This window comes from Tiliqua scincoides, chromosome 8, assembly GCF_035046505.1.
Source record: "Tiliqua scincoides isolate rTilSci1 chromosome 8, rTilSci1.hap2, whole genome shotgun sequence".
In the NCBI taxonomy this organism is placed as follows: domain Eukaryota; kingdom Metazoa; phylum Chordata; class Lepidosauria; order Squamata; family Scincidae; genus Tiliqua; species Tiliqua scincoides.
In genome coordinates this window covers 45,650,153-45,678,128 of record NC_089828.1, presented here as the reverse complement: position 1 = coordinate 45,678,128, position 27,976 = coordinate 45,650,153, and the positions used below count along the sequence as shown (strand labels likewise).

Here is a 27,976-nt window from a genome sequence, read left to right as displayed (position 1 = left end):
CAATTTTAAATGCACATATATTTAATCAGCAAATGCAAATGAACTATGGCCCTGCTTCCTTCCCCAGCACATGGCAAACCTTTGCAATGCGAGCGGTGGGGGGCACCCCACTTGCACACACGCCCAGGAATCCTCACTCCTTGGCCCTTTGTTGCAAACCTGGGCAATATTTCATGTCCAGCCTCCTGAGGGAGAGAGAACTGCTAGTCCTCTTCCCCTAAACAGGCAGGAGACAGATTACCCCCTGCATATATGAGGGCAGTACGTGGGGTACGTACCACCCTACAAGCTACAGGGGAGAGAAGCAGCCACTTGGCAATGGATGTGGCTCCAGCCAGACATTCACAAGGCATCCCATTCATATCCTTCCTTCAGCCACCTCTGCTCCTCTGACCCCTGGCCAACAAGTCCCCGCCTGCAGGGCCTGACTCCCACGCCCACTTCCTTGTCCCCTCCCCACTCAACCTTCAGCAGCATCTGAATTCAACAGACATCTAATCCTACAGAGAACATCCCAGCCCTTCCTTTCCCTGCACCCCCAAACTCACACAAACACACGCCTCTAAACTCTTGTCCCATTCTGGGGAGGAGGAGTGGGCTAGAGAGAGTCAGCAGCCCAAATTTCCTCCCCCCCCCCATACATAGAAAGATGAATGTCAGGAGAGGCTGGAGCATGACCTCTCTGACCCCACTTGGACTCCCCCCAGGCAGGTGTCCAAGTGATGGCCTGCTCCCTCTTTCCCCATCAAGGCCCAGCCTGTGATGCCAAGCCCAAGGCAGCCCAAGAGCAAGGGGGGAGACCATTCCAAGCAAGGGTGGGGGGGTCTGGGCAGAGAAACTATCCCTGATGCTGAAGAGCCATTTCCAGCAGGGGCCCTTATAAATATCCACTGAGTCGTGGGAGAGAAAGCAGCTGATAGGCTTCCCAAGGAAGATGCTGGCTGAGGCAGAATCCAGGGTGCCAGAGGAGGCCGTGCTGGGTGCAGCTGGAGGACTCTAGTCCGTTCCATTGGTGAACTGGCACAGTTTGTTTTCCAGATCAGAGATGCGCTGCTCGTGAGCCTGCACAGTTTGTCGCAAGGCCCGGATCTCCTCCAGAAGTTCCTCTAGGGCAGAGCGCTGCAAAAGGGGTGAGATGGTTAGAGACTGGTTCTGCATGCCTTGTTCAAGCAGTAGTCTCAAAATCTCAACTCTCATTTCTTGCGTGTGTGTATATGTGTGTATAGTTGTTGTTTTTAAGTTTCTAACTCCCTGCGGTAGCAAGACATTTGCAAAACATTTTTCCTGCCTCTCCCCATCACCATCATCCTATCCTGGCCAAGCATTTGGTGGGCCACTGTGAGAGCCAGGGTGGTGCAGTGGTTTGGGAGGTGGACTTAGACCTGGAAGATCCACGTTCGAATCCCCCCTCAGCCATGAAGCTTCCTGGGTGACCTTGGGCCAGTCACTTTCTCTCTGCCTCACCTACCTCACAGGGTTGTTGTGAGGATAAAAGGAGGGGAGCAGCTGTGTACACCACCCTGAGCTCTTTGAAGGAAGGGCGGTATAAAAATGTGAAAAATAAAATAAATAAATACAGGAAGCTAAACTAGATGGGCCTTTGGCCTGATCCAGCGGGGCTCTCCTTATGTTTCTATCCTTTCCCCCTACCATCTTCTTGGGCTAATACACATTTCAAACTATTTAAAAGTCCATCCTGGAGGATCATACAATGATGAACAAAGGTACAGCCCCAGGCTTAATCAGGAATCCAGGTCTTCTTATCACAGAAAGTAGCTTTTCATACTAATGGCATAGCTAGAGGGGGTGCAAAGCACTAAATTTTGTAGGCATCTGAATGTGTCATGCCAGCAGCCCCTCCCCTTCAGAACCATTCTGGGCAGTTGGAGCAAAAGGAAGGATATGCCTCTGTTTTGCTCCCTCCACCCAGAATGGCTCCGAAGGGGAGGGAGAGGGTGAGGGGCTGCTGGCATTCAGGTGCCTGCAATACTTAGCTTTGCATCCCCCTCTAGCTACGCCACTGTTTCAGACTGCCCAAGGCAACCCACCTCCAGGAAGGCCTCCTCTTGCCAAGAGAGTTTAAAAGAATTTTGGAGGATATTCTAAAGCAGATGAGAATATTTATATTTGAGTCAGATGAGTCAGTTTATATTTAACTAATTCAATGTTGTTGTTTTTTCAATATTACTAATTAGAGAATACTGCTGGGTTTTTATTTTAGAAGATTCAAGTGCTGCAATAGTTTCCTTTTGTATGTTGATACTCAAGTCTCATTAACTGGTTTTAGGTTTGTTGTTTTTTTTTAAAACAAACCTCATCCTCAAAATCAATTTTCAGAAAGAAGATCTGCAACTTTGCAGTCAAGTACAGTATTTGAAATTCAGAAATCCTGCCGGATTTCAATATTGTACAGAGTTTCTTTGCTTCCAAGATGGGTCTGGCCAAGCACACAGTGACAAGACTACAAGGTGTGATACCCAGGGCAATGTAACCCCCTTCCCCCACGCCACTACTCCTTCCAAAATCATCAATACCTCCCATTTTAACCCAAGTACTTTAGAGTTAACTGAACAGCACTAAAGTGCCTTCATGGTCATTCTGAGGTTATTGCTTTAACTGCTACCAAATGCAGCTATAGTCTTAACTCTGCTCTAGCATGCACTCTAGGCACGAGTGCCTCGTTTCCTGCATAGCACTAACAAATAACAGAAGCCCAGCCTTCCATCAAGCTCATTCTCCCCCTCCACCCAATATCACATCCCTTGGCTCAAAGGAGTGAACTCAAACTCACAGAAAAGTTGGCCTCACAAGTGGATTGGCTCCGCCGCGGACCCGTGGGGGGCTTGCAGTCTAGGATATTTTTTTTGGTGACTTTGAGTTCCCGGTTCTTGACAGGGACGTAACCGTCACGCAGCGAGATCAGGATGGGCTCGGCGTCCTTCCCTGACAACCATTCCTCAGCCTCTAGTGCTGGTTCAGGACCCGGTGTGTCGGGATACAGGTCATCTTGGAAGAGGTCCGACTGCCAGGGTATGGGAAGAAGAGGGGGAAGAGAAGGCCCATGAGTCAAGGGTGAATTGTTCGTCTGACACCTGCTGGTTCCAGACAAGAAACTGAGTTGCCCCTGGAGAGTACCAGTCCCAGTCCATTGAAAGGTGTAGCTCAGATCCTGAGTAGCGGGGCTGGGAAAGATGCTTCTCTGCCCGAGACAATGAATGAAGAGTAGACAATGCTGGATGAGATGGATCTATGGCCTGCCTCAGTAGGGAGCGGGTTGGTGAGCTCCTCTGTCCTGATTTCCTAGGCCAATATTAATTCACCTACTTTTTCAGAAGCATTCTGGGTGTGGTGACTGAGGTTAATAAGAGAAAATAGGAATGATTCCCAGTCTTTTAATTCCTTCTAAGCAGGAAAACCACAGTGGAACAGCTACAAGGGGGATGGGCAGAAGGGAGGCTGGTGGGTCATTAGCTTCTTTCTGGGGGACTACCTAGAACAGGGATTCTTGCAAAGACTTTGGTCTGTTCCAGCAAGGCACCTCCTGTTCTTAAGACAGTGGGCATCCTTGGGTTCATTTAACACCCATCAGGTTTTACTAAGCAGGGAAAATGTAGATCACCCTCAGTCTACAGACACCTGAAGAATAAGAGAGAAATCACAGCTCTGTGCGAATGCAATGCCCCAATAGTGATGTAGCTAGAGGGGGTGCAAAGGACTAAAGTTTTGCAGGGAGCCTCACCACAGCATGCAAACAGTCCCTCCCCCTCCCCTTTGGAGCCATTCCTGGTGGGGGAGCAAAATGGAGGCATTCACCTTCATTTTGCTCCCCTTACCTGGAATGGCTCCAAAGGGGGGGTGGCTGCCTGCATGCCGCAGCGAGTGTCCCTGCAAAACTTAGTCCTTTGCACCCCCTCTAGCTATGCCACTGGCCCAAAAACGGTACAGAGGAGCAAACTACAATAGCGTTAGCTGAACATCACAAAAGTGCCTTGAGAAGGCTTTTTTTTGCAATTGCCTTAGCAGCCAGCAGGTGGTGCTCTTGTTTTGTCCGCTTCTATCACAACTAGCAGCCCCATGTCCTTTCCACAGAGCCATGGCCCAAGCCCAACTCACCTTTCGTGGCACTGTCATCACGATGGGCTCACATTTGCGCTCGTGCAGCTTGTAAAACCTGGTTTGGGGGCAGGGGAGAGAGAAGGAAGGGGTGCGTGAGGTTGGGTTACGGAACAACCATGGCCACCTACCCATGATCAGGGCCTTCAACCTTCATTACAGGGACTTTCCCTTGCTCTGGATGGCCTCCTCTGAAAGACAAGCTTTGCCTCTGATCCAAGGCTTTCTAGATATCGCACAGAGATGTGCCCCTATTAGTAAGGACCAGGGACCCTGTCTGCCATGCTCTGGTACCTTAATCCTTGCACCAGAAGAGAAATTTTTAATTGTCCTGAACCTGTTACCTGCTGCTCTTGAAAGCCAACAAATCTGGTTGGAGAGAGGGACTGCAGACTATCTAGGAGTCCCAGGCTGTGACCTGTTGGCTCAGTAACGCCACTCATGTAGGAATGTAGTAGGCATCCTCCTTGGAGGGAATGGCGTATCTAGGGCATGGCACACCTGGGCACGTGCCCTGAGAACCACTTGAAGGGAGCACCAAGTGCTGATGTGAGTGCCCACAAGTTCCAGCCGCTTTGTGACTCAGGAAGCAACTGGAGAACCTAGAAGTAACATCGCAACGATGTCATGACATTGCGTGACATCACAATGTTGCTGCTCCAAGTGGCACATCCCCTGGGTACGCCATTGCTTGGAGCGCAGGTTATTCCTCTGCACTGCTGCAACAAGTGGACTGAGAGAGAAAATTGCAACTGATGTGTAGAAAAGGAAGGCTCACCAGCCCCCTGCAAGGGTTCACCAGCAGACTACAAAGCCAGAGCAGTAAATCAGGCAGAGATGCAGCAGGCACCCTCCTCTAAGGAATGGTCCTTTGGACTCACAAAATGCTTTAATTTTTTCATTAACTTATTTCTCATGGCACACAGAAGTGGGAGAAAACTGGCGGGTTGCTTTTTTTTTTTTTGCATATTTCAGTGCTTTCTAAAGTTAGAAATCCAGAAAGCGGTGATGTGTTTTTATTCAAAATTTACACTATAATTATAAACGATAATCGATTTAAAAAGTGTACTAGATAGGGATGGGTGGTATAGTGCCAGCAGATGCAACCACAGTAATTACTCATGCACCCGCACCCCCCCCCCCATTAAATAGTAAATAAAAACCAAATAAGATGGTTTTATTTTTCACAGATTTTTGGATATTTTTGTTTGTTTTACAAAAATAAAGTGCAGAAAGCAGTGTTATGTGCTTTTGTTTTGTTATCACTGCTCCCCATCACTGATGGGGAATTTCTAGTCCACTTGGTGTAAGGACTGGTGGTCTGGAGGCAGTGAGGCCACCAAGAAGCCAAGTAGACCATTAGCAGCTCAGCCTGCACTGTCAGATGTTCAAACTGGGGAGTCAGAACAGAGTCAATTGCTTTGTAGGGCCAGCCAGCTGGGACTGCATTGATTTCTCCAGTCACCTGACCTGGGCTGAAAGCTGCAATCCCACCCTCCAGGAACTTCCAGTGTGTCGCTGCTGAGATCAGGTGAGAAGTTCTGTCTGCACATATTCACAATGGCACATGGAGTCAGGTGCCTAGGCCAGAGACCCTGATTCCAGACCCCAGAGCTTAATCTTGGGGTCCATTCACTTGCAACCCAGCCACCCTCTCCCTGCTATCATTCAAGCTCTACCTGGCAATTTCGCATTTGCTGACATCCAGTCCTCTCTTGGGCATGCAACCCATGCCTCGTTGGGGTTCTTTACTGCTATAGGTGCTCAGGTAATGGACGTAGGGGGCTTCATCTGTAATCTCAAAGTACCGGATGCTGCTGTCCCCCTGCACAGAAACACAAAAGGATGGTGGTTATGTATGTGGGGGAGGGGGAAGCACAGTACTGCAAAGCCATTGACACCCCAGTTATCTTTCACCTTGACTACTATAACCTCCTCACTGGTCTTCCATTGGCCCATCTTTTATCTTTCACCTCTATCCAACTGTCTCCCCCTAAAGTTATTGATCTCATCACACAGACTACATCGCAACAATGCTGAGGCCCCACTGCTGGGTACCTACTCATACAGGGCCCAGCATTTTTCTGGATATCAGTAGTGAAGTTCCCCACACACTCCACAGGAGAATAATCCAAACACTGGCTGCGTCTCTTCTAAGGCTGAGCACAATTCCACATCCACAGTGATTCCTGCTCCTCTCCAGACACGCTGCCAGGAAGATCAATCAAAAATTGCAATCACATTTTCTCTCGATGGCAAGCTGGGGCAAAGGTCCCATTTCATCCCTCTCATAGTTTCTCGGCAAACCCAACATGTGCCTTCACCCAAACTGCAGATCCGAGGCCACCACAAGTCTTTCTCCAGCATATTCAACCAGATAAGCAGAGCCAATCCATGGGCTTCTTTTCAGTCCAGCATCCCAGGCATTTGGGGAGGACACAATCCTGACCAGTGGCAGGAAGATTTCAGACTCTTCTGCTACACCTCTCAGAACTCACAGGCTTCTGGCTTACTTCATGCTGGAGCCTGCTCCTGGGGTATGGCCAGCTGTATGGTTCTGATCCTAGCCACACATGAGAGGGTCTGGCAGGGAGGGGTCTGTTCCTCACTCCCATTCTTCAGCCTACAACTTCTTCTCCTTCTGTCTCATGCACTTCCAGCTTCTTCTCTTGAATTTTCTTTTTGAGGGGTGCACATAAAGTCCCAAAGTCTATAAGGTGGCCATTCCTCCCCCTTCTCTGCACGCTGGCCCACTTTCAGTTTGGTGCAGGCTGCACTTTCTCCAGCTCAAATTCCTACAGGTCCTTTCCCCCTGCATCTTTACCCTTTTCTGGAGCTGTTCCTCCAGTTTTTCACCCTCCGTGCTGCTGGAGGGCCCCCAGAGAAAAAAGATCTCTTCGTCCTTTGCTATGGAACAGACTGTGGTCCAGGCCCATCAGCTGCACATCCGTCACATGGACCTCCTTGGCCATCCTCAATGGAGTGCTCTACAGTGAGGCTTCTGCGTCAAGTTTGACCCCCCCCCCAATTGGGGCTTTCACCTCCTTAAGTTGAAAGTTCAGGCTCTGCATGAGCTGCAAAGGGTCCCAGTGTTTGCTTTGGGACAGCTCTGAAGAATGTCCCCTCTCCAGATGCCCATTGAATCTGCAAGCAGTTGTGCTGTCATCTCCTCTACCTCGGTTCAGGCACACCAGGGCAGTTTCTCTCCAAGGAAACCCTGCCCCACTTCTCCCATCAGTGTGGCATGTTCCTCGTTTTCTCAAGGTGTGAGAAGGGGCAGTGCTACAGGGTTTGTTTCCTCTGAGTGAGACAGCACACAAGGCCTACCTGGCAATTTGCCTTTGCTAATGCCTTTGCTTTATTTATACATTTGCAAGTATGTATCATGTAGACATATATTATTTACAAGCTGCTAAGTGGGGGCTAAGAGGCACTCTTGTAGGCAGAAGAACCCCAAGAGATCAGTGTGCATAGTTCTCCCAGACTCTCAGAGAGAGAGAGAGAGAGAGAGAGAGAGAGAGAGAGAGAGAGAGAGAGAGAGAGAGAGAGAGAGAGAGGTGGGCTCAGCAGAAGGGGTGTCACCCTTTCTCCACTATCAGGAGACCATCTCCTAACCAGTCCTTTCCAGTGATGAAACATCTTGGACTCCTGACCAGCAATTTGCCTAACAAAGGGTCAGGAAAGGGCTGTAGCTCAGAGGTACAGCCCATGCTTTATATACAGAAGGTCTCAGATTCAATCCCTGGCAGCATCTCCAGGTAGGACTGGAAAAGACCTTTCTCTGTCTGAAGCTCTAGAGAGGTGCTCAATCAGGGGAAGACTTTCCCGAGAGAATGCCTGCTGCCCTCCTCCCCCTTTACCTTGCCACACAGGTAGACTATGCTGGAATCGGGATCATAGAAGGGTAGAAGAACTCCGTTGCTTGTGTCCATCTCTTGGAGAGCAATGGGTTCCTCAAAGTTTTTCTGCAGGGACAAGGAAGGAAGGGTTCAGGACATGGTTGGCAAAAGTGGGCTGGGCACAAGCTTGACATAGTAACCACACATCCCCAAACTTCAGAGAGGCTGGCATCTTTCACTGCAAGGTGGAGGAGTCTCTCCCAGCCTATGGGCATGAGATTGCTCAGTCAGGGATGTTAGCCACACTCCCTCTGTAACATCAATCCCAGTTAGGAGGTATCCCAATAGCCATCTAGTCTTGATTCCTTCAGCATGAACCCGATTCCTTCAGCTAAAAAGGCACCCAATCTTCTCTCACCATCATACATTCTCACACCCTTCAGCATCTTCTGCTCTGATCTGTACCTCTTTTCAAAATGTTTTTGATGCTCAATCCCTGAAGAGGTGAAGCAATGGCAAAAGTGCCTTTGAGCTTATAACAAGGGCTGCTTCTCAATGCAGTTGGGACTGCAGCACCCTTCTAGGCAGGCTTTGGCTTATGCTTCATTTAGGGGGGATAGCACCCACTGCCACAACCTGCCCACTCTGGCAACAGGGTAGTGAGGAAAGGAGTGGGACAAGAGGACTAGACTGGAAGCCAGTCTTGTTTTTTTAAGGGAACTTCTCTTGGAAAAACAGCCCTCTCCCCTTCACCACTGTTTGTAGCCTCTGACATTCCATTTGTTCATAGCTCATATATCCCACATGCTTTTTTTACACTGCCCACCCCTGTTTTGCACTCTCAGAACCACAGGACTCCCAGCATGCACTGTGGACTCCACCACAATCCTCCCTCTGCATGCAAATCCACTGCACTCCAGGACTCGGGAACCTAGCGTCCTCTGAAGAAGAGGGCTATAGAAGTCCAGTTGTCTCTCTGTGAAGGGCATTGTGGCCAGTTGGTCTTGTTGCAATGCACTCTGGGGGATGTAATTCTCATGCCATCCCACCTGCCCTGCTGAGTCTCGTTCTCTGAAGGACTACATCTCCCACTGAACACCACAACGGCAACTGGCAAAGCACTAACATTGTCAAGAAGATAATAATAATAATAATACAGGTATTTATATACCGTCTTTCTTGGTCATCAGATTTCTCCTCAGACTTTAATTCAAGGCGGTTTTACATAGGCAGGCTGTTTAAATCCCCATAGGGATTTTTACAATTAAAGAAAGGTTCTATTTTTCAAGAACCACACAACATTTCAGATGGAACTTTTGCGGTCTGTATCACTTTCTGGCCTCCTCCCACACAGGCTGACAAGCAGCTCCTTCCAAAGAGCAGGTGAATAACTCGGCTCAGCTTGTCAGCTGCTTCAAGGTCTCGCCATTCATGGTGCCGGTAGCCTCGAACTGGCAACCTTCAGATGTTATCTTCAGGCAAGTGGAGGCTCAACCCTCTAGACCAGACCTCCTGCCCGACTTGGAGATGCGACTTGGAGGTGGGAACTTTTCCTAGCCTTGCCTTCCACATTTCACCTACTCAGATATCAGGCCCTTGGGAGGGGTTGTCAAATCATTTCCTTCCTCTTTTGTTAATCTTTTGGGCAAGATCCAGTGATATCACAGCAGGCCCTGGAAGGAATGGGAGATTTCACAGTATCTTCATGACAAAGGCAAAATCTTGTTCCTTCCCTTGTCTATGCACGTTTGCATTCCCATGTGTGTGCAAATCCCTTTCCTCAACTAGCTTGCCTTGGCATGTGGTGTGCACGTGTATGCACACCTCTTTCAATGGCTGATGTTTGTGGCTGCAAGGCCATTGAACTTCAGCCCCCAAGGAGCTGCCAGCCTTGGGAAGAACGCCCAGGTTCCCAGGGCAAGAGGGGAGGAGAGGGAGGGGGTCCGGGGACACTTCACTCCATGCAGCCTGACTACCGGATCCCAAAGGCCCAGCTCCCTCTGGCTCATGCGAGTGAAGCCTGTGGTGAAGATGAGTCCCTCGCGAGTGAAGACGGCCCGCATGGGCCTCATCCCTTCATGGGGTGCAAACCTTTCCTGAGGAGCAGGGGGGAAAAAAAGAGTTAAGCGTGTAGAGAGAACAGAAGGAAGAGAGGAGGAGGAGCAAGATGAGGAGGAGGGTCATTTCTCACTGGGCAGATTTGGATAGTATTCCCCCCACTGGCCCCTCATGATGACAGATGTGTATGCTCAGGCTGTGTGCACATCCTGTCCCCTCCCCTTATTTCATGTTATTTTCTCTAAAGGGGAGGGGGGTGATTTGGAGCTGAAATTTAGCCCAGTCTTTTTCCCCTGGTCGCCTGTGGTGACCAAGCAGGAAACATTGTATAAACTGGAACAGAGTTGCTTCTTTCATGTGTGGACATGCCATACAAAAAAAGATACGTTTCTTTGGGGTCATCACCTTTTGTGGACCTGTTGGCAAGCCTGGTTGGTTGGCAATTAGGATCTCTCCCCAGACAACAGAAGTGATTTTTGGCACTTTGCATTGGAGACTGGGGATGTAAGTTCCAAGGTGGGCAGGCATGTTCCTCCTACTCTCTTCCACTCTTCCTCCCTTCTCATGTGGATACAAAGGTCTGGACAGCTCACACACAAATGTACCCCACATTTCCTTCTCCCACCCAGCTCCCCACCAGCAAGGTCTTGAGTCATACCAAGTCCCAAAGTGCCAGCTGCCGCTCACTCATCTTGCTAAAACCAGTGGTGAAGACTTTGCCATCAGCCATAAAGATGGCCCGGACGGGGCGGGCACCTTCGTGCGGCTTGACTTTCTCCTGACAGCAGTGGCCAGCAGTTAACAGGTTAAGACCAAACAGAAACACACACAGGCAATGGTTAGTACAGGTCAGTCACAAGGCTGCACAACACCACCTTGGAGAGGGAAGGAGAAGGACAAGTGCCTTCCCACTAGCCTGGAAGGCACATCCACACAACAGGCTCAACACTGAAACTGAGGTCTTATCTGCCCAGGCTGTCCCTAAAAGGGGGGGGGGATCACTTCCCCAGGTGCACTCCTTTGTGCTCATGAAAAGGACGCCAAACACACATGAACAGAACTGGGCTTAAGAGGGAGGATGCTTTGTGTCTACACATTAACCAATTGTTGCCTGGACAAAAACTGAGCAAAATTGTCTATACTGGGACAATTGCGACAAAATTGTCTATATTGGGACAATTCTTTCTAAGTTCATTTGATAGAATTTCAGTTTTGGAAGAATTGCAGGTGCCTCTCAAATTCCTGGACTTTTACATCTGTAACCCAGGTAGGTGTGAAAGATGAATTTAATCTTAGGGAAGATAGTGACCGCTGAAATTTTATCTATTACGGGATGTTTGGATCCAGTCCTCTACAGAACTTCATTCAGTGGTTGAAGAGTCACTTAACTCCAGTGTTAAGACACCAGTGTTCCTTGAGAGAACCAGAAAAGAAATCAAATCTAGAAATATAAAAATTTTATAACTGTTGAACTTGAATCTGAAGACTGAGCTTTAAAAAAAGGTGGCAACAGACTGTAGACTGGCCACACCCACATTTTACAAACTCAAATTGGAATCCTCACCTCTTTCATAGTTTGGGCCCTTGAGTTGCTTAGTCAATGGCACTTTCCACATCTTGGATACTTGAAATGGGTAAGCCAAATCAACAGTTTTCTAATCTCTGTGAAAAAACACAACTGATAAAATGTGATTTTCAGGACTGGTGCAAAACCAAGTAGTGGCCTGAGACAGCACACCAGATACTACCCCCTCCTTACCGGGTGGACAACCAGCCACCACTCCCTGCTTCCTGGATTTGAAAAGAGGGGAACGGAACAGAAGAGGAAGTGAGGAGGAGAGGCGAGTGATGGGCTAGAGCACCCTGACCATCCAAGCTTCCCACTCTTCCCATTCCCACTTCTTCCATTCTGTTCTCCTCTTCCTTTCCACATCCAGGGAGGAGAGGTGGAAGTGGACAGACAGAGGCAGACCAACCTTGCCATCTAAATGATTACCTCAGTTGGTTTCATGTACAGGGTCAACTAACAATTTTTTTAAATTACTTCGTAAATTTGTAGAACACAGTTTTGGTTGACTAAAAACACATTGTAATGCTTAGACACAAAGCTGAAGGTGAGGAGCGGTTCCATCGGCATATTACATTTTCTTCACCTTTAAATTCACTCTCCCTTCTAACCCAAATTTAATCCATGTTACAGTTCACTGTACATCATGAGAATACCACAGGAAGGAATGGGGCACCTGGGAGCATGGCACCCAGGATAAGAAGAGAGGGCACCAGGAGAGAGGGCATCCCCAGCTATAGGCACTGAGGCTACAATCCTATTCAGACGTTCCTGGGAGTAAGTTCAGTGAAACACAGTGGGGGTTACTTCTGCGCAGACGTGCACCAGATTGTACTGTAAGGCATGGGTCTGGCTCAGATTCATACCTGAGATCTCAAAGGGTGCAAGCACCAAATATGTAACCTTTGGTAACATGCACCTTGGCAGGAAGGAACAAATTTGGCAAAGGGATAGTCAGAAGCAAAGCTTCCCCTGGAGGAGCAATGGTGCAATTGTGGTCAGTGGTGTCACTAGGAGGGTGTGAACTGCACCGAAGGGGGGCGACCCCACTACTCACCAAAATTTTTAGTATCTTGGTATTTTTGAATAATACCATCATGCTATATATCATTCGATGCGTAATTTCATGCAAAATGCGATAAAACAATCCACCTGAAATATCTCTATTCTATCAATTGTTATAGCCAAAAAGACGAGCAGAGCAGGGCGATGGTGCATGACTACGCCAACTGCCCAGGGCGTTGCCACACCCACTGCATAGGAGGAGGTTTGATGTGCTGGCCTTCCACACAGGGTGAAAAAAAAACCCTAGTGATGCCACTGGTTGTAGTACAGGTGTTTTCAAAACAGCCCCACCATTCTTAAAATGTAACGCCTGGCTTCAGCCACATCTCTGCCTGAAGGGCACCAGACTAAAGGTCACTGAAGGCAGGTTCGTTAGCACCCTTCTGACACCCTGTTACAGTGACAATGACAGCAGTTCCAGCAAAGTTTCTCAGGCCCCAAACCCACCAAGGCACACCCTTGACATACGTAGAAAAAGATTATTATTCAAGAATTTATTATTCCTTTTTATCCATGCATATTATTACGCATTGATAAAATTGGCAAGGCACCAAAATAAGTTACCTACTACAGATAAGTGGGTGGAAATAATGTAACATGGAAAAAACAGAGCCACTGAGCATGTGTAGAATGCTCCCCCCCCCCGCCATGGTCACCAGCAGGGAGTATCCACTACCAGCTCTTGCACAACTGAAAGTAGGAACTCCAATGTAAAGGGTCTGCAGGATCCAGGTACATCTGTGCAAGCTTCAAATTGGCCAGATGGTGGAAAGAATAAAAATGGGGGGGGCGAGCCTGCTCATGCATGCAGGGCCATGTGCACATCAGCCATGTGCAGCAATTACTCACTGCTACAACAAGATGCTGCCGGGGGTCAATGATGCGCAAGTGTTTGTCTTTGCACGTAGTAACGAATAGGCTGCCGTTGCGGTTCCAACAGACGTTATAGATGAGGTCAGTGTGCAGGTCATCCAAGGTCAGGAGTGCCTCCCCAGTGCCCACATTCCAGAGGATGATCATGTTGTCACCTCCTGGTGGAGTAAGCAGAACTCAGAAAGGACCAAAGGAGACTTCAGCAGGCCAGTCTACCTGGCGTAGAAGACAGAGGGTGCAATCCTAACCAACTTTCCAGCACTGAGGTAAAGGCGATGCAACTTCAAGGTAAGGAAACAAACATTACCCCACCTTGAGGAGGCCCCTGTGACTGCCCCTCAACTGCAGGATGCAACATGTGCCCCACTGGCACAGCTATGCCAATGCTGGGAAGTTGGTTAGGACTGCACCCAGAAGGACCATTTCCCAGAAGCACCTCTGGACTTCTCCCCGACAGGCGAAGCAAACAGCCCAAGAATTCTACCATGCAACACTCAAAGCTACATTTTGAAGCGGCACAATCCCAGCAGGGCTGTACCATGATTTTTGACTTGCCAGGTTCATCCTAAAGTGAATATTCCAGAAAGTCAATTGCTCAAAATTGCAGAAGCCCCTGATGGCCCAAAGAAAGGGTGGGAGAGAAGCAGCATAAAGGAGACTGGGGGGGGGGTAGAATTTGTCAGACTGGCCTGTCTTTTCCATGCAGGCTTAGTGGAAGAATGAATCTGCAAGTCTTACCTGCACTAAGGAGGATGTTGCGTGCTGTGGGATGCCAGGTAATGATGCCCACACGCTTGGAATGCCCTTCTAATATCACGATAGGCTCAGTCAGGTTGCGCATTGGGACGTAGTCTGGAATCTGCCAGACCTGGTGGGACAGAGAGGCAGTGATCCCAACAGAGAAGGCAAGAGCATCCCAGCAGGAGTTGAGGGCTGCACAGCTCAAGATCAGAGGACTGCCTCTCCGATAGAACCAAGACTCAACTAATTTGGTTGCCGCTTCCCCCAAAGCTCCATCTTCTGGATCCTGTTTATGCCCTTCCCCCAAAACCACCAGAATTCCACAAGAAGGAAACCTCAATCCATTGACTGGATAGTATCATATGCACATCTTATGACCACACATTCATAATGCAAGTTTTCAGACACTATCAGGGCAAATAATGAGAAGTTTTCCAAGACGTCAATGAGAACTACAGCCTAAGCCTATCCAGGCCTGGACTGCAAGGTAGTTGGACATGACAGTGGATGTGACTTCCAACCTCGACAAAGGGTTGCCTACGGCACATGCAGTGAGTCATCAGTGGCCACTCTGCATGCACTGCTGCGAGAAGCAACTCTGTCACTGGATCTTGCTGCACCCACTGGAGCTGGTAAACCAGCAGTGGGGGTTGGGAGTGGACGGGGTGGGGGGAGGAATGGATGGATTGGGGGATTTAACTGAGTTGGGAAGAGGAACCGGGGTGGGGAGGAGGAGGGAGGGAGGGGTGGATCCAGCAGCAGTGACACATGCTGGATCCTAAACCCCTCCCCCCAGTCCAATGTGTCCCGCTCCTTTCCTCTCCTTGGACATACACCACCAAAGTGGCAGCATATGACTGAGAAGACAGGGAGCTTCAGGGCTTACTGGGAAGAAAAAATAATTTTGGGGGGTTGCCTCCTCACCATTGAATGCAGCTCGCAGTCATGTAGCCACGGGTGAGGGGGGGCGTATTAAGTACTGCAGGTGCCGCAACGCACCATGTAAGCGACCCCTCCCACTCAGAGCTATTCTGGGCAACAACAGTAACGGCATGTTGCAGTGCTTACTGCATCGCCCCCTTGTAGCTACACCACTGGCAGCACACACCTTTTTGGTGAGGCTGCATTGGCATGGCTGGCAGGGGACAGGATCAGGCCCTTAGAAACCGAAGATGCTGCTCCTGGAAATCCTGGGTCTCTTGCACATGCTCAAAAGGGGACTACAACAGACACTCCCCTTCTAGCAACAGCACAGAATCAACTATTCTTAGGTGGTGAGGCCTCGGGTAGAGCTATTCTTAGCCCAAAGTGCCGCATCATTACACCGGGAGGTAGCAGCCAGCCTGAGCACCGAACAGCTTGGCTATAAACAGACCCAGTGGCCTTTTCCAGGGATTTCACGGGGACGGAGGTGGAATCTGAACTTGGAATGGTTGCCCCAAGTTTTGGGGTAGCTGGGCCCCATCACAAATGAAGACTAATACTACCCCTCTCCAGTTTTCCTTATCTCTCCCACAAGGAAAAGGAGTAGCACTTAAAAAAAAAATTGTGAATATTTGAGAGAAGAGATTTAGGAATACAGTATTCGAATGAGGGCCAGGTCCCCACAGCCCGAGCCTCACTCTTCTTGGTTGTGGTCCCCCACCAATAAAATCACTTCTTGCACTTGTAAGCCCCCCACAATGCTGCACCCTTCATTTATATCTCCTTCCATATACGTTATCTCATTCCAACACTTGCATTTCAGAAGCCAATCAGGCAATATGTGCATGCACCCTCCCCCCTCTAAAAGAGATAAACTTCCAAAGCCCAGGTCTCTTCCCACCCCCACCCCACCCCACCCACATATTAATTTTGCTCCACTCCCTTGGTGGCCCCACCTACCATAATTGTTGTGTCCTCAGAGGCACTGGCAATGACATTGTCGTTATGGGGACACCAGTCAATGTCCAGCACAGGGGCCGTATGCCCAGTCACCAAGGGAAAGTTCTTGTCCACGCGTCCTGTCTGTAAACACACAAATTCTTGCTAATAAGAGTCTGCCCTGCTTCTGCTCTGTCACTTACAAAGCAAGACAGGCAAACAGGCTTTTCTGGGTCTCATATCTAGGATGCCATCCCTGAGGCATCGAGCTCATTCAGAAAGGGAGGTCAGGTCATGGAAAGTTTTTAACACATTTATATTCCAACCAGAGAACCATGAGAAGCTATACATCTGGTATGCATACATAATGTGTGACAGGCCAAACCATGAGGTCCTGAGGCGGTTGGCCTCAGGCGGTGGACTGGAAAGGGGGACTCCTGGTTGCTCAGCTGTCTCCCCTGTTCTCCTCCTGCTTCCTGGATTTCAAGAGTAAGGGAGAAAAGAGGTGAAAAGAGGATGAGTGGAGACAGGGCAGATGATAGGCTAGAGCAGGTGTGTCAAACATAAGGCCTGCAGGCCATATGCAGCTCCCAGAAGCTCTTTAACTGGCCATCAGGTTCTCCCAGAACCATCATTGATTGCCCCCAACTGCTAAGCTGTGCTGAGATGTCACTGCTGAAAGGGTTTCCCACCCATGATAATTGGGCTCTCCCATATCTTGAAAATATGAGCAAGATTTGCATATTTTCCCTTATCTCATTGGCAGCAGAGGCTGTGAAATCACCCAGCTGGCTGCCGAGCGCATGCTTGTTCTCCAACTGCTTCCTGAGGTTGATGTGCAGTTGATGTGCAACTGCACTGATGACATCATGATGCTGGGTAGCATCATGACATCAGGTGTTGCCCTTAGTGCCAGAAGCCCTGGGTATGCCATTGATTGGCAGCTAATGAGTTCCTAAGTGGAAAACGGCTTGTTTTCTGGCCATCATCTGCTTAATGTCATCACTTCCTGCTTAATGACATCATTTCTGGTCCTCAGCAGGCATCATGAAAGCTATTCAGCCTGCTGTATGAACCAAATTTGACCCCCTGGGCTTGAGCATCGAAGACTGTATACTCTCCTTCATACTCTTCCTCTGCTCCTTTCTCCTCTTCATTTTCAAAGCAGGGGAGAAGGAGAAAGAGGGGAGAGGTGGCTGATATGTGGCCAGAGAAGGGGGAAGAGGGCATTTGACACACAGCATCTGAGGGCATTTGACACACACTGGGAGAATTGGATTGGCTCTGCCAAAGAACACGACTTTTCGGCAGTTGCCCGACACTGTGAAACTTCCATTGGTGGAAGGTATATGTGGCTCCTCTCCTCCTTCAAGCTCCACATGAAGGTCTGGCTCCTTCAAAAGGAAATAAAAATTGTGTGATCTGTTTACTGGTTCTGTTTACTGGCTGATGGGCACCAGAATTAAGGCTGGTTTTCTGTTAAATGAGAGTTTGGTTTTTACTGCTTGCAGTTGCTTTAATTAATTGCTGAGTTTTTAAATTGTATTTCTGGTTTTGCTTCTTTTTTAATAGAAGCTGCTCTGTGTTGCCATATGGCAAAAAGGAAGGTATAATGTTGAGATAAAATTCCAAACGCAGTGGCCTTTCCACTAGCGTTGGCATCAGCGGCAGCTTCTGAACCCTGATTAGTGGGACCAGAATAATGCCAGCATGAGAAAGTCAGAATGCCTGGGTCCTGGTTGGATGACCTTGAGCCATCCGCATCTCATAGGGGTTAATGCAGCCCTTTCAGTAAACAGCCCAGCTGGAAACTTGAGCCATGGAAAAAGTGACCCCTCCAACTTCCTACCATCATTTTAATTGTTCCCGAGATGAGTCACTCAGTATTGTGAGCAGAGCTGTCTTGGTCCAGCCAACTGCTCCAATCTGTCTAGCTGCTGTAGTACGCCCAGCAGTGGGCAACTTGGCGCAGAAGGTGGGAGGGGATTTGGGCACGGACCGTTTGGAGGTTGGTGCCTGACATAGGGCACAATCCTAACCAGGTCTACTCAGAAGTAAGTCCTATTTTGTTCAATGGGGCTTACTCTCAGGAAAGTGTGGTCAGGATTGCAGCAAGAGTGGCAGATGAATATGGACCACCAGGCACTCGAAAGGAAAAAGTGGAAGGGGATGGAGCCAATGGGGTGCAAGAATAAAGGGCTGACCAGAAAAGATGCAGCTGAAACAGTAACTAACTATTTGAGTAGCTCTCAGTCCCTCAATAATGATGAGGAGGAAGATGATTATAAAAAATAAACAAATTAGAAAAAAGTAGTAATTGGGGTTCTATAGCACCCCAACAGCCTTGGGTCCAAAGGTGGGTCAGCATCTACAGTAAGTTTTTGGCTCACCTAGTACCTGTAAGTAATTCACAGGTGATTTAAAAGTGGAAGGGATTTTAGAGGACTAAGCAACAAATCCAACAGTATCTCAATTAATCAGAGAGAAAAGCCGATGCAAAATTAAGTTCAGTAAGTATAAAACAAAACAAAACATTATGTCAGGGGTGGCCAACCTTTCAACTTCAGGGCTCCTGTAACTTTAACAATTGTGTGAATTTCAGCAGGTGCAGCTTGTAGTCTATGAAATGAGAAGCTGTACCTGCTGAAATTTCCTCCTCTAAACAATTGTTAAAGGCCCAGGAGCCCTAAAGTTGACAGTTGAACCCCTGCTCTACATATAGGATAGAAGAGCCAAATGGAGGAATACAGCACCAGGGATGACATGGCTTGACTGGAAGGCTATAAAAAAGGAAGGTTTGAGAAATAAAGGGCGCAATCCTAACCCCTTATATCAGTACTTTCCAGCACTGGCCTAGTGGTGCCAATGGGACGTGTGCTGCACCCTGCAGTTGGGTGGCACTCACGGAGGCCTCCTCAAAGTAAGGGAATGTTTGTTCCCTTACCTCAGCTGCATTGCCCTTATGTCAGTGCTGGAAAGTACTGACATAAAGGGTTAGGATTGCGCTCAAGGTGGATCACAGAGCAGACTCAACAGCATGTCAGGCTGATGATATTTGGGCAAGGGTTAAACAGTACAGCATAATCTTTCCAGCACTTGGGAAGCAACAGTCAGCAGTTTATATACTCTGCACTCACATAAACAAAAGAAATCAAACAATATGATTAAAGTAACCAAAATGCAGTAACCTAAAAACTAAAGTAACTAAAAAGTACCAAAATGCTGAACTCCGGCACTACCGTTAATGATGCCAATGGAACCGAATGAGGTGACATATATACCCTTCGGCACACCATGCAAATAATGACTTGGGCTATCTCTATGCTACAAATCTGGATCAATTTGTGTACCACTTTATGTGTCAAGGTTCCCCCAAAGAATCCAGAGACTTTGATGGTGCTGAGCATCCTCTTTTCGAAAACCTAAACCTCCACCAATACAATTCCCAAGGTTCCTTGAGGAAGAGGATTGACCATTAAACACATGGCACTACCTGCAGCAAACTGGCCCACCTACATCCTGTGCTATCTACTCTGACCGGTAAGCAGCTTTCCAAGGTCTCAAGAAGAGAGAGCTTTCCCAGCCCTTTGAAAAAGAACTGCCTGTGTGCAAACCAGGTGGTTCCACCAGTGAGTGACATCCCCTCGGCATAGCCTGTTGAGTAGAGATTCCCTCCCACAACTGGGCAAGTTTGATCGGCTGAAAAGGTGAATTAAAGTAACGAACAACATTGGAATATGTTGATGTTTATTTAGGGAGATGTCCAAAAGGAAAGGGGCAGCAAGTGCTCACATCATCCCCCACAGACAAGACCAGTCATCCCACTTCAGGATGAAGTTTAAACAAACAGATTGGATTTACACAGCAATGTGGAAACACTCACACCCACTCCCCGCTATGCGCAGAACAATCCCTGAAAAACAAGCTGACTCAGAGAAACAGAGGTCATTTCCTGACTGGATTCTGGCTTGTTTCAGTGCCAAAGAGCCATTCCTGGAAACCTGGGCCTGCCTTAGGTTACTTAGAGGTTACTTAGAGGAGGCAGCCAAGCCGCAGCATAAGCATAACCCCAGCTTCTAAACCACGGGCCAGCCACCTCACAGGCGTGTAGGAGGGCAAGGGACTGACCTTCTCCTTCTCTCTGCATCTGAGCTTGCAGATGGTCCCCTACTGCCACTTCTCATACTTGTAAAATGCCTGTCATTATGGCAGCATGAATGCCCCGAGCCTGGCTGAGCTCCTCATGTCAGGCTGACATAGGCAGCAATTGGGGGGGGATGCCCTACACCCCAGACCTGTTTGCCACCTGCCCAGCTGCTCCACCCGGCCTCCCCATTCTCCTCTTGCACAGTCAGAGAGCACTTGAGAGAAGGCTCCCCTCCTTGTCCAGCTCCACAGGCTCCATTCTATGTGTGTGAACACATGAATATGCACACAAAGGGAGAATCTGTATATTGTAAGGACACCTGGAGGTTGCAGTGTCTCCCTTTGCACAAGCACACTGCACTCATCACTGTTCAATTCCTGGCAGTGGGACCCATGCCATCCATGACCAGGGGTGGGAAACAGGTTTGGACTGACTGGCAATACAGTCTCATCCACAGGAGTGAATGGAAAGCATTCCATTTAGACAGGAGAAAGTAAAGAAGGGTGCAGGTGGGGATACAAGAGGGGATGGTCACAGTACAGTGGCAGAGCATCCACTGTGCACAGAGAAGGTCCAAGGTTCAATCCTCAGCAGGATCTCCAGGTAAGTCTAGGAAAGGCTCTTCTCTGTCTGAAACTCCAGAGTGGGAATGTTGACCATATCATACCAGGCCATATCAGTTAACAATGACCATATCCAGCTAGATGGACTAAGAGCCCCACTCAACAGAAGACAGCTTAATATATTTTATATAAGTTTATATGTTCAAGCCTGTTGATAATCTGTTCAGAACAGCTAATCTTTAGCTACACAATCCTCATCTTACCCCATCAGTGATAGGACCACTGCATCCTAGACAACTTTGTCCCAGTCAAAAAGCATCCCATTTTGAATATTTGTGCCATTCTTTTTGCATCCCAGACATCTGCGTGCCAATATATGTATATTTATATTGGATGTACTTTTTTATTTTTAAAACACAAAGGTAGGGTTCAGGTTAGAATGAGAAGCTTAGGATATATAACATGGGGTTTACTGCCCAGTTATGGTGGTATGCAAATAACCAGGATGCAAAACAAACAAACAAATCCAGACACAAATGTCAAGGGATGCCAATGATTAGGACACATTAGACAAGGACACAATCCTCCAGGACCCAAATACCCTAGTACCGTCTTGGTCATTTGAGGGTATGACAGAAAGTTGGAACCTGCTAAATGACAACCATCCAGATAGAAATTATGTGAGATTAATTAACACGGTGTCAAAGCTTTCTGCCTAATGGCAGAGAGTTCTACCACTTTGCGGTACCCTGTCCTGGGCCACAATTGTCCCTTTGCTCATTTGGATCCTGCTGTGTGTCAGTTTTAGCATATCCACGCTTGTCTCAAGGTTATGCACAAGAACCAAACGACAGAGCAAAAGTTGAAGCACTAGATCAACAATTTTCAACTGGTGTTGTGAAAGGTTTGCTGGTGTGCCATGGGAGTTTGGAGCTCAGTGATTGAATATCACAAAAAAAAAAAACTCTTCTGGGTTTTGCAGCTCTGTTTTAAGAGCAACTGTCTGTAGTAATGAATTGTGTGTTACTCTTCCTCTGCTGGCAGGCAGGCAATTTGTTACTATAAACCAGCCATTTTCAACCACTGCGCCGTGGCACACCAGGGTCCCCAGGTGTGCTGCGGGAGTTTGGTGGAGGGTAATTTATTATTAGGACCATTGGGGGATATGAACCCCCCACCAACAGCATGGTGTGCTTTGTCAATTGCCAAAAACTGATGGTGTGCCTTGACAATTTTAGTACCTTGTCAGTGTGCCATGAGACGAAAAAGGTTGAAAATCACTGCTATAGACAGTTGCTGTAAAAACACAGCCACCGAACTTGGAAGAGTCTCCTGGAAGTGACATCACAAGAGGCAAAGACCACAGAGAAGACCATAGAGGTCAGTGTGCCATAAGAAGAAAAATGAAAATTGCTACACTCAGTTAACAACTTCAATGGATGAATTGAAGGGGACCACTTTCAACTGGTGTGGCTGATCATTAAAACACACACACACACACACACACACACACACACACACAAACTCCCTTTCTCAGCATGTGTGCATGCAAAGCTATTTTGGTCCTTGTGTGTCACTATAAAAAGGGTTAGAAAACATAAAACAGCAGCATTGTCTTCTAACAAAGAGCAATAGGTAACATCATACACCATTTTCAGTATCTCAGTAGGCACCTGTAAATGTAGGCTTGATGATCTGCACATTTCTTTAGTATTTATTGATCAATCAGTTCACTGGCAAAAAAAAGTGGTGAACGATCAATCGCAAGTTCTTTAACTAACAGTCTGAAGGTCATCTTTTAACCAACTCAGGACCCAATCCTACCCAACTTTCCAGTGCTGATGCAGCCATACCAATGGGACATGCGCCGCATCCTGCTGTGGGGGGCAGTCACGGAGGCCTCCTCAAGGTAAGGGAACATTTGTTCCCTTACCTTGGGGCTGCACTGTGGCTGCACCAGCGCTATGAAGTTGGACAGGATTGGGCCCTCAGACTTTTAAAGGCTTCAGACTCATCTGGAAAGAATGCCTTTCTTATAATGGGGAGGGGGATGCTGTATGCATACACAGGGCCAAGCCACTTTCCCCTTGCTTTCACCTGCGTCCTCTTCTCAGCTCTATGGGGACACAATGGTGTTGATGTCTTCCCCTTTCCCCAAGCAAAAGACAGCCCCATACGCCCCCCACCCAGCAGATGCCCTGAGGCTGGGGCAGCACACATGGAAAGAGGCCTACTGGTTGCTATGGAGACAGTGGGACCTCTCTCCCCTTCCATAAACACAAAGGCCTAGTTGAGAAGAAAATTGTCCCCCAGGACAGGGAGACTGGCAGATGGCTACTCCTCATCAGCTACACACAAGACCCCGCAGAGGCAGCTGGGACTCACGACCTTGTTCTGCCTCAGTAGAGGGGGAGGATTTAAAAGCAGCATGAGAAGGTTTGGGTGCAGAATTGCCTGATAATATTAGCGGTTCCAAAGAATGGCCCCAAGAACAGGAGGCGGGAAGGTCCCCGCTCCTGAAAGAAACTGTGCCACCCTGCGATTAGCTGAATGAGCAATCAGCACACAGACAAACTCTCTTGCGCCTGTAATTGTCAGCCAAAAGGAGAATTTGGGCAAGTGCTGCTTTTCTGGAAGACTGCAGCACTGTGGAGGGAGAACGCAGGCTTGTGTGACTCCTTTTTGAAGTATAGCACTTAGCATGATGTTGGCAGTATACACCGTATATGTGAAATGCTCCAAATGTAAGAACATAAGAACATACGAAGAGCCCCGCTGGATCAGGCCAAAGGCCCATCTAGTCCATTCCTGTCTCTCACAGTGGCCCACCAAATGCTTCAGGGAACTCACGTACTAGCGTGAGACTTAGTCCCAAGCCGCATTTGGACTGTACCACCCCAGATGGTGGTTCAAGGCTCACACGACTGCTTTAAAACATTCCAAGTAACAAAAAAGCTAGCCGTAAGAGAGAAGGGATTTTGAGCAGCCTCTTCCCTGACATGCTAATTTTCTATATGAGGGGAATTTTGAATGGAGGAATGTTCAGTCACATGAGCCACAGCCTACTGCCTGAAGTGGAACATCGTCATAAATTTAAGACAGCTGATATGGCGCAAGGGCTAAGAGTGAGTCAGGAAATCCTTGGCTTAAGCCTCCCTCGGCCACACATTCATTAGGCAGCCTTAGGGCAAACTAAATCTCTCTCTGCCACACAGCCCAATCCTGAGCTGCCCGATATGCAAGGCTGCAGTGGTGTCGAAATGATTGTCCTATGGCCGTTGGGGCAGTTGCGGGTGGCTCCTGACACCTCCTCAGGGGAAGGGGACATTTGTTAGGACTACTTGACTCTGCACCAGCTAAACAGTTAACTCTGTGCTGGTCCCGCCCACTTCTGCCCTGCTCCATGCCCCTGCCATGACTTCCCCACCTTTCCCTCACCCCGGAATGCCTCCCCCCATGCACCTCTCTGTTGCCTAGTGCTTCACATAGAGCACCAGGTGGTGGCCAACCGGCCTCTGACTGGTGCCAGCCCAGCATGGGCTCCGGCACTGGGCTAGCATTGACTGCCACAAGTGTGCTTTACAGCATGTTTGCGACAGTGCACGCCAGCTCACGTCAAATAGGATTGGGGCCTCAGCCCTCCCATCCACATGATGGAGGAATTCTACTGGCCTACCTGACAGACCTGTTGTACAGAGTTAATGAATGCAAAAGAGTTTTCACACCTTAAATCCACCATACAACTATTATGGTTGTTACTGCTGCCAAAACTACCACCACCACCACCCGGGTGTTCCTCACTCTGTGCACCGTCTCCCAGGTGTGAGAGAAGAAGGTGCCTGAGCAAAACGTGACCTACCTTGCCTAGAGGCAGTACCATAAAGGCACCCCCTCCACCTGACTCCACGATGATGGCCACAAACTTGGGGTTGACGGCACAGAAGGAGCTGTCCCATGTCACCCTGGAGACACGGATGTCTTCATACATCTGGTCGGCCTTGACCGGCTGCCCAAAAACATGGCGGAACTTGCTCTGGCGCACCACCCTTCGGCTCATGATTGAGAAATTCTTTTTTGCAGGTGGGAGAAAGAAAGCAAGAGGGATCAGTGAGGGACATGGGGCACACTAGGATGGTTAGAAATTCTGCCTGTTAGCAGAATTAAGACGTTATATTCACACACACACACACACACACACACACACAGTTATTACCTTTGTATTTCTCTGCACCACCAAGCCCTACACAGCATCCGAAAAAGACAAATTTTGTGGCCTAACTCAGTTATGCAAGTGAAACTAATGTCTTGCCAGCAGTTGGTATAGGCAAGTGGATCCAATTCCTCTGTCTTTCCCCACTAAAACATTTTTAGATGATGTAAGCTCCTTGGGGCTGTGGCCTGGGTTGTAGATTTATCTTTCCAGAATCATGTACATTGGAAACCCAAGTACAAATGGCAGCAGCATTTAAAAGCACTAGAGCCGACAAGCCACAGCTCAATGCAAAATCTTCCAAAACACTTAACAAAAGAAAGAATCAAGGCTGATTCACGCACCCAGGTACCGTGTGGGACAGGAGATATGTGACACTTCTGTGATGTGCATTCAATGCACACACTGCATGGTGGTGGCCTCCGACTAGTGCCGGCCCAGCGTGGGCTCCAGCACTGGGCCAGCACTGACTGCCCCAAGCGTGCTCCACAGCATGTTAGATATATGACACATAGATATATATGTTCATACTCACTCCTTCTCCCCTACATCGATTCAACACTCTTTTGTTTACAATACATTTACCTGCTGCCAACACCACATTGCAGGGTGCCCTAGGGCAAAGCCTCTTGCACTGCACCCCACATTGTGCACCCACCCACCCTTGATAGTGCGACTACTGCCACCAATAGAGGGTTCAGTGGTCAGCCTGGCCAGATGAGCCCCCGGATGAGTATGGGTCCTTTGACCAGTGACCCTTGAAGACACTGAGCTACCCCAATGTCTTGCTATGAACACAGACAGTCAAATCCTCACATGAGATACATCCAAAACCTGATTTGCCTATAATGTAGCAGCCTATTTAAAACTATCTCAGTCATCCCTGCAAGTAAACCTGTGAGGTTGGGGTCAGTATTATTACTCCCATATTGCAGGTAGGAGGGTTCAGGCTGAGAAAGAGTGGCTTCCCTGTGGTGAGTCCGAGGCTGCTAGCATTCTAATCAGGGGCTTCCCAGTTCATGTTTTGAGCCACTGTGTTGCGCATGTACATGTTGGCAAATATCCTTAATACAGGAGTTCTACTGATTCAGAGAACATGAGAATTATACGGTTGGACTGGACATGAGGCCCATCTGGTCCTACAATCTATTTGCAACAGTGACCAAACAAATTAACTTTTTATTAGAAAATGTTTCAGTTTCATGAACAGAAAAACAACTGGATAGCAAATATAAGATCCCAGGACACGGCTACTTACAGTGAGAGAGTACTATCAGTCACAAACACAGAGCATTCAAGTCTGGTATGTAGGTCCATTCCTGGGAAGCAGAATATGAGGAAGATGGCTTTGTTCCCACCATCTAGCACTAAGGTATACTGCAGTTTTACATGGAGGTTCCATTAATGGTTACTAGCCATTGATAGGCCAAACTTCCACTTACTTAATCTCCTGTTAAAGCCATCTGGTCTACTGGCCATTATCACATTTTGAGGCACAGAATGCCATAAATTAACAAGAAGTACTTCCATTGGTGCAACCTGAATCTACAGCCTAATCAATTTAACCGGATGCACCGAGTTCTAGTGCGGGGGGGGGGGAAATCTCTCGCTCTCTTTCCCTGCTCAGCACTTCAAGTTTGGTTTGCTGACACAAAGACCACCTCCTGACGACATGACCCGTCCAAGGGCCCAATCCTACCCAACTTTTCAGTGCCAGTGCAACTGCAATGCAGCCCTGAGGCAAGGGAACAAATGTTCCCTTACTTTGTGGAGGCCTCTGCAACCACCCACCCACCATAGGTTATAGTGCACACCCCACTGGCACTGCCACACCAGGGTTGCAAAGTTGGACAGGATTTGGCCCCTAGTTCCTTATGCTGGAGAGTGCACACTCAGATATAGACAAACCCAAATACCCCCCTCCCACACAAACACCCTTGCAGGGTCATGCAGGGAAGAGATTAGCACACACACCCCCTAGTTGCACTCACTCATACCTAGAAACCTTTAACACGAATATGCACCCCAGCCCTAGGCTCATGCAAAGAAACCACACACACGCATTCACCTGCTCGTGTGAACGCACCCTTTGTGTGCCAAGAACCCCCGCCGGGTTGGCGATGCTACTCTGGGGGATCGACCCCCCCAAGCCTTCCCCTTCTTAGTTGCCGGGGGGGGGGAATTCTCAATGGGCCCGAGGAAGAGGAGGGCTCTAACTCCTCCCTTGCTGTGCGGCGGCGGCTATAGAAGGCGAGGCGAGGCGATGCAACCAGAGGTCACTTTCCTAATATAGCCACCTTCTGCAGCGGCTGCGGGGGAGGGAATCTGGAGGGGGGGCAGAGGAGAGGAGAGGAGAGGCTGGGTGGTGGGCAAGGCGCGCTCAGGGAGATCCCTCCTCCAGGTTGCAGCCACTGCGGGGGCCACCGGGTGTCCCCAGCTCTCCAAGGGCGCAGGGGGAGGCAAGTGGGGGCCCTGCCTTACCTATTCCCCGCAGCTCGGTGGTGCGGGGCCCCGATCGCCGGCCTCCAGCCTCTGCCCGCTCCCTGCGCCCAGCCTGCTGCTGTCTCTCCGGGCAGGCGCCTCGTGCTGCGTCCGGCTGGCTGGCTGGCTGGCACGCAGCGCCTGGCGCAGGGGCCCCTCTGCGGCTGGAGCAGCTGCTGCCGCCGCACCACCATCTCTCCAGCCCTCCCAGCAAGGGAGGGGGCAGCAGCTGCAAGGGGGGGTCACCACCCCTCCCCAGAAAGGGGAGGCCCCCCTCTCGCCGCCCAGGGAAGTGCCCTGGCAGAGGGGAGGAAGGAAAAGAGACCTCCCTCCCTCACTGCAACTCCGTAGGACGTCGCAAGAGCCCTGCTGTGGCGCCAGCGCCAAAGGCTCCTCTAGAATGCTCTTGACCCAGAGTGCCATTGGTCTGTGGAATTCCTTGCCACAGGATGTGGT

The 27,976-nt window shown here is 48.9% G+C and overlaps 1 protein-coding gene across 3 annotated transcripts; it reads right to left on the bottom strand.

Annotated features, from left to right (window-relative positions):
• CORO6 (coronin 6) lies at positions 1 to 27,883 on the bottom strand. 3 transcript variants are annotated; one of them, XM_066636578.1, is made up of 11 exons: positions 27,521 to 27,883; positions 24,689 to 24,898; positions 16,141 to 16,263; positions 14,254 to 14,383; positions 13,492 to 13,673; positions 9,929 to 10,048; positions 7,974 to 8,078; positions 5,793 to 5,938; positions 4,114 to 4,171; positions 2,792 to 3,022; positions 1 to 1,119 (listed from the first exon to the last, which is right to left on the bottom strand). In XM_066636578.1, the coding sequence occupies exons 2-11, from the start codon at positions 24,884 to 24,886 to the stop codon at positions 997 to 999; spliced, it is 1,416 nt and encodes a 471-aa protein (XP_066492675.1). In that variant the 5' UTR covers positions 24,887 to 24,898; positions 27,521 to 27,883; the 3' UTR covers positions 1 to 996. The 3 variants fall into 3 exon arrangements, with proteins under 3 accessions (XP_066492675.1, XP_066492674.1, XP_066492676.1); XM_066636577.1 differs by lacking the exon at positions 27,521 to 27,883 and adding an exon at positions 27,108 to 27,287; XM_066636579.1 differs by lacking the exon at positions 27,521 to 27,883 and adding an exon at positions 27,126 to 27,287.
• Between the last annotated feature and the right edge of the window lie 93 nt (positions 27,884 to 27,976).

Excerpts from the sequence above, each read along its gene's own strand:
- CORO6 (XM_066636578.1), bottom strand. The coding sequence starts at position 24,886 with ATGAGCCGAAGGGTGGTGCGCCAGAGCAAGTTCCGCCATGTTTTTGGG. Across the intron at positions 16,264-24,688 it reads TGGTACTGCCTCTAGGCAAG|ACAGGACGCGTGGACAAGAA; the intron begins GTAGGTCACGTT and ends GTGTGTTTACAG. Across the intron at positions 5,939-7,973 it reads TAGTCTACCTGTGTGGCAAG|GGGGACAGCAGCATCCGGTA; the intron begins GTAAAGGGGGAG and ends GTTTCTGTGCAG.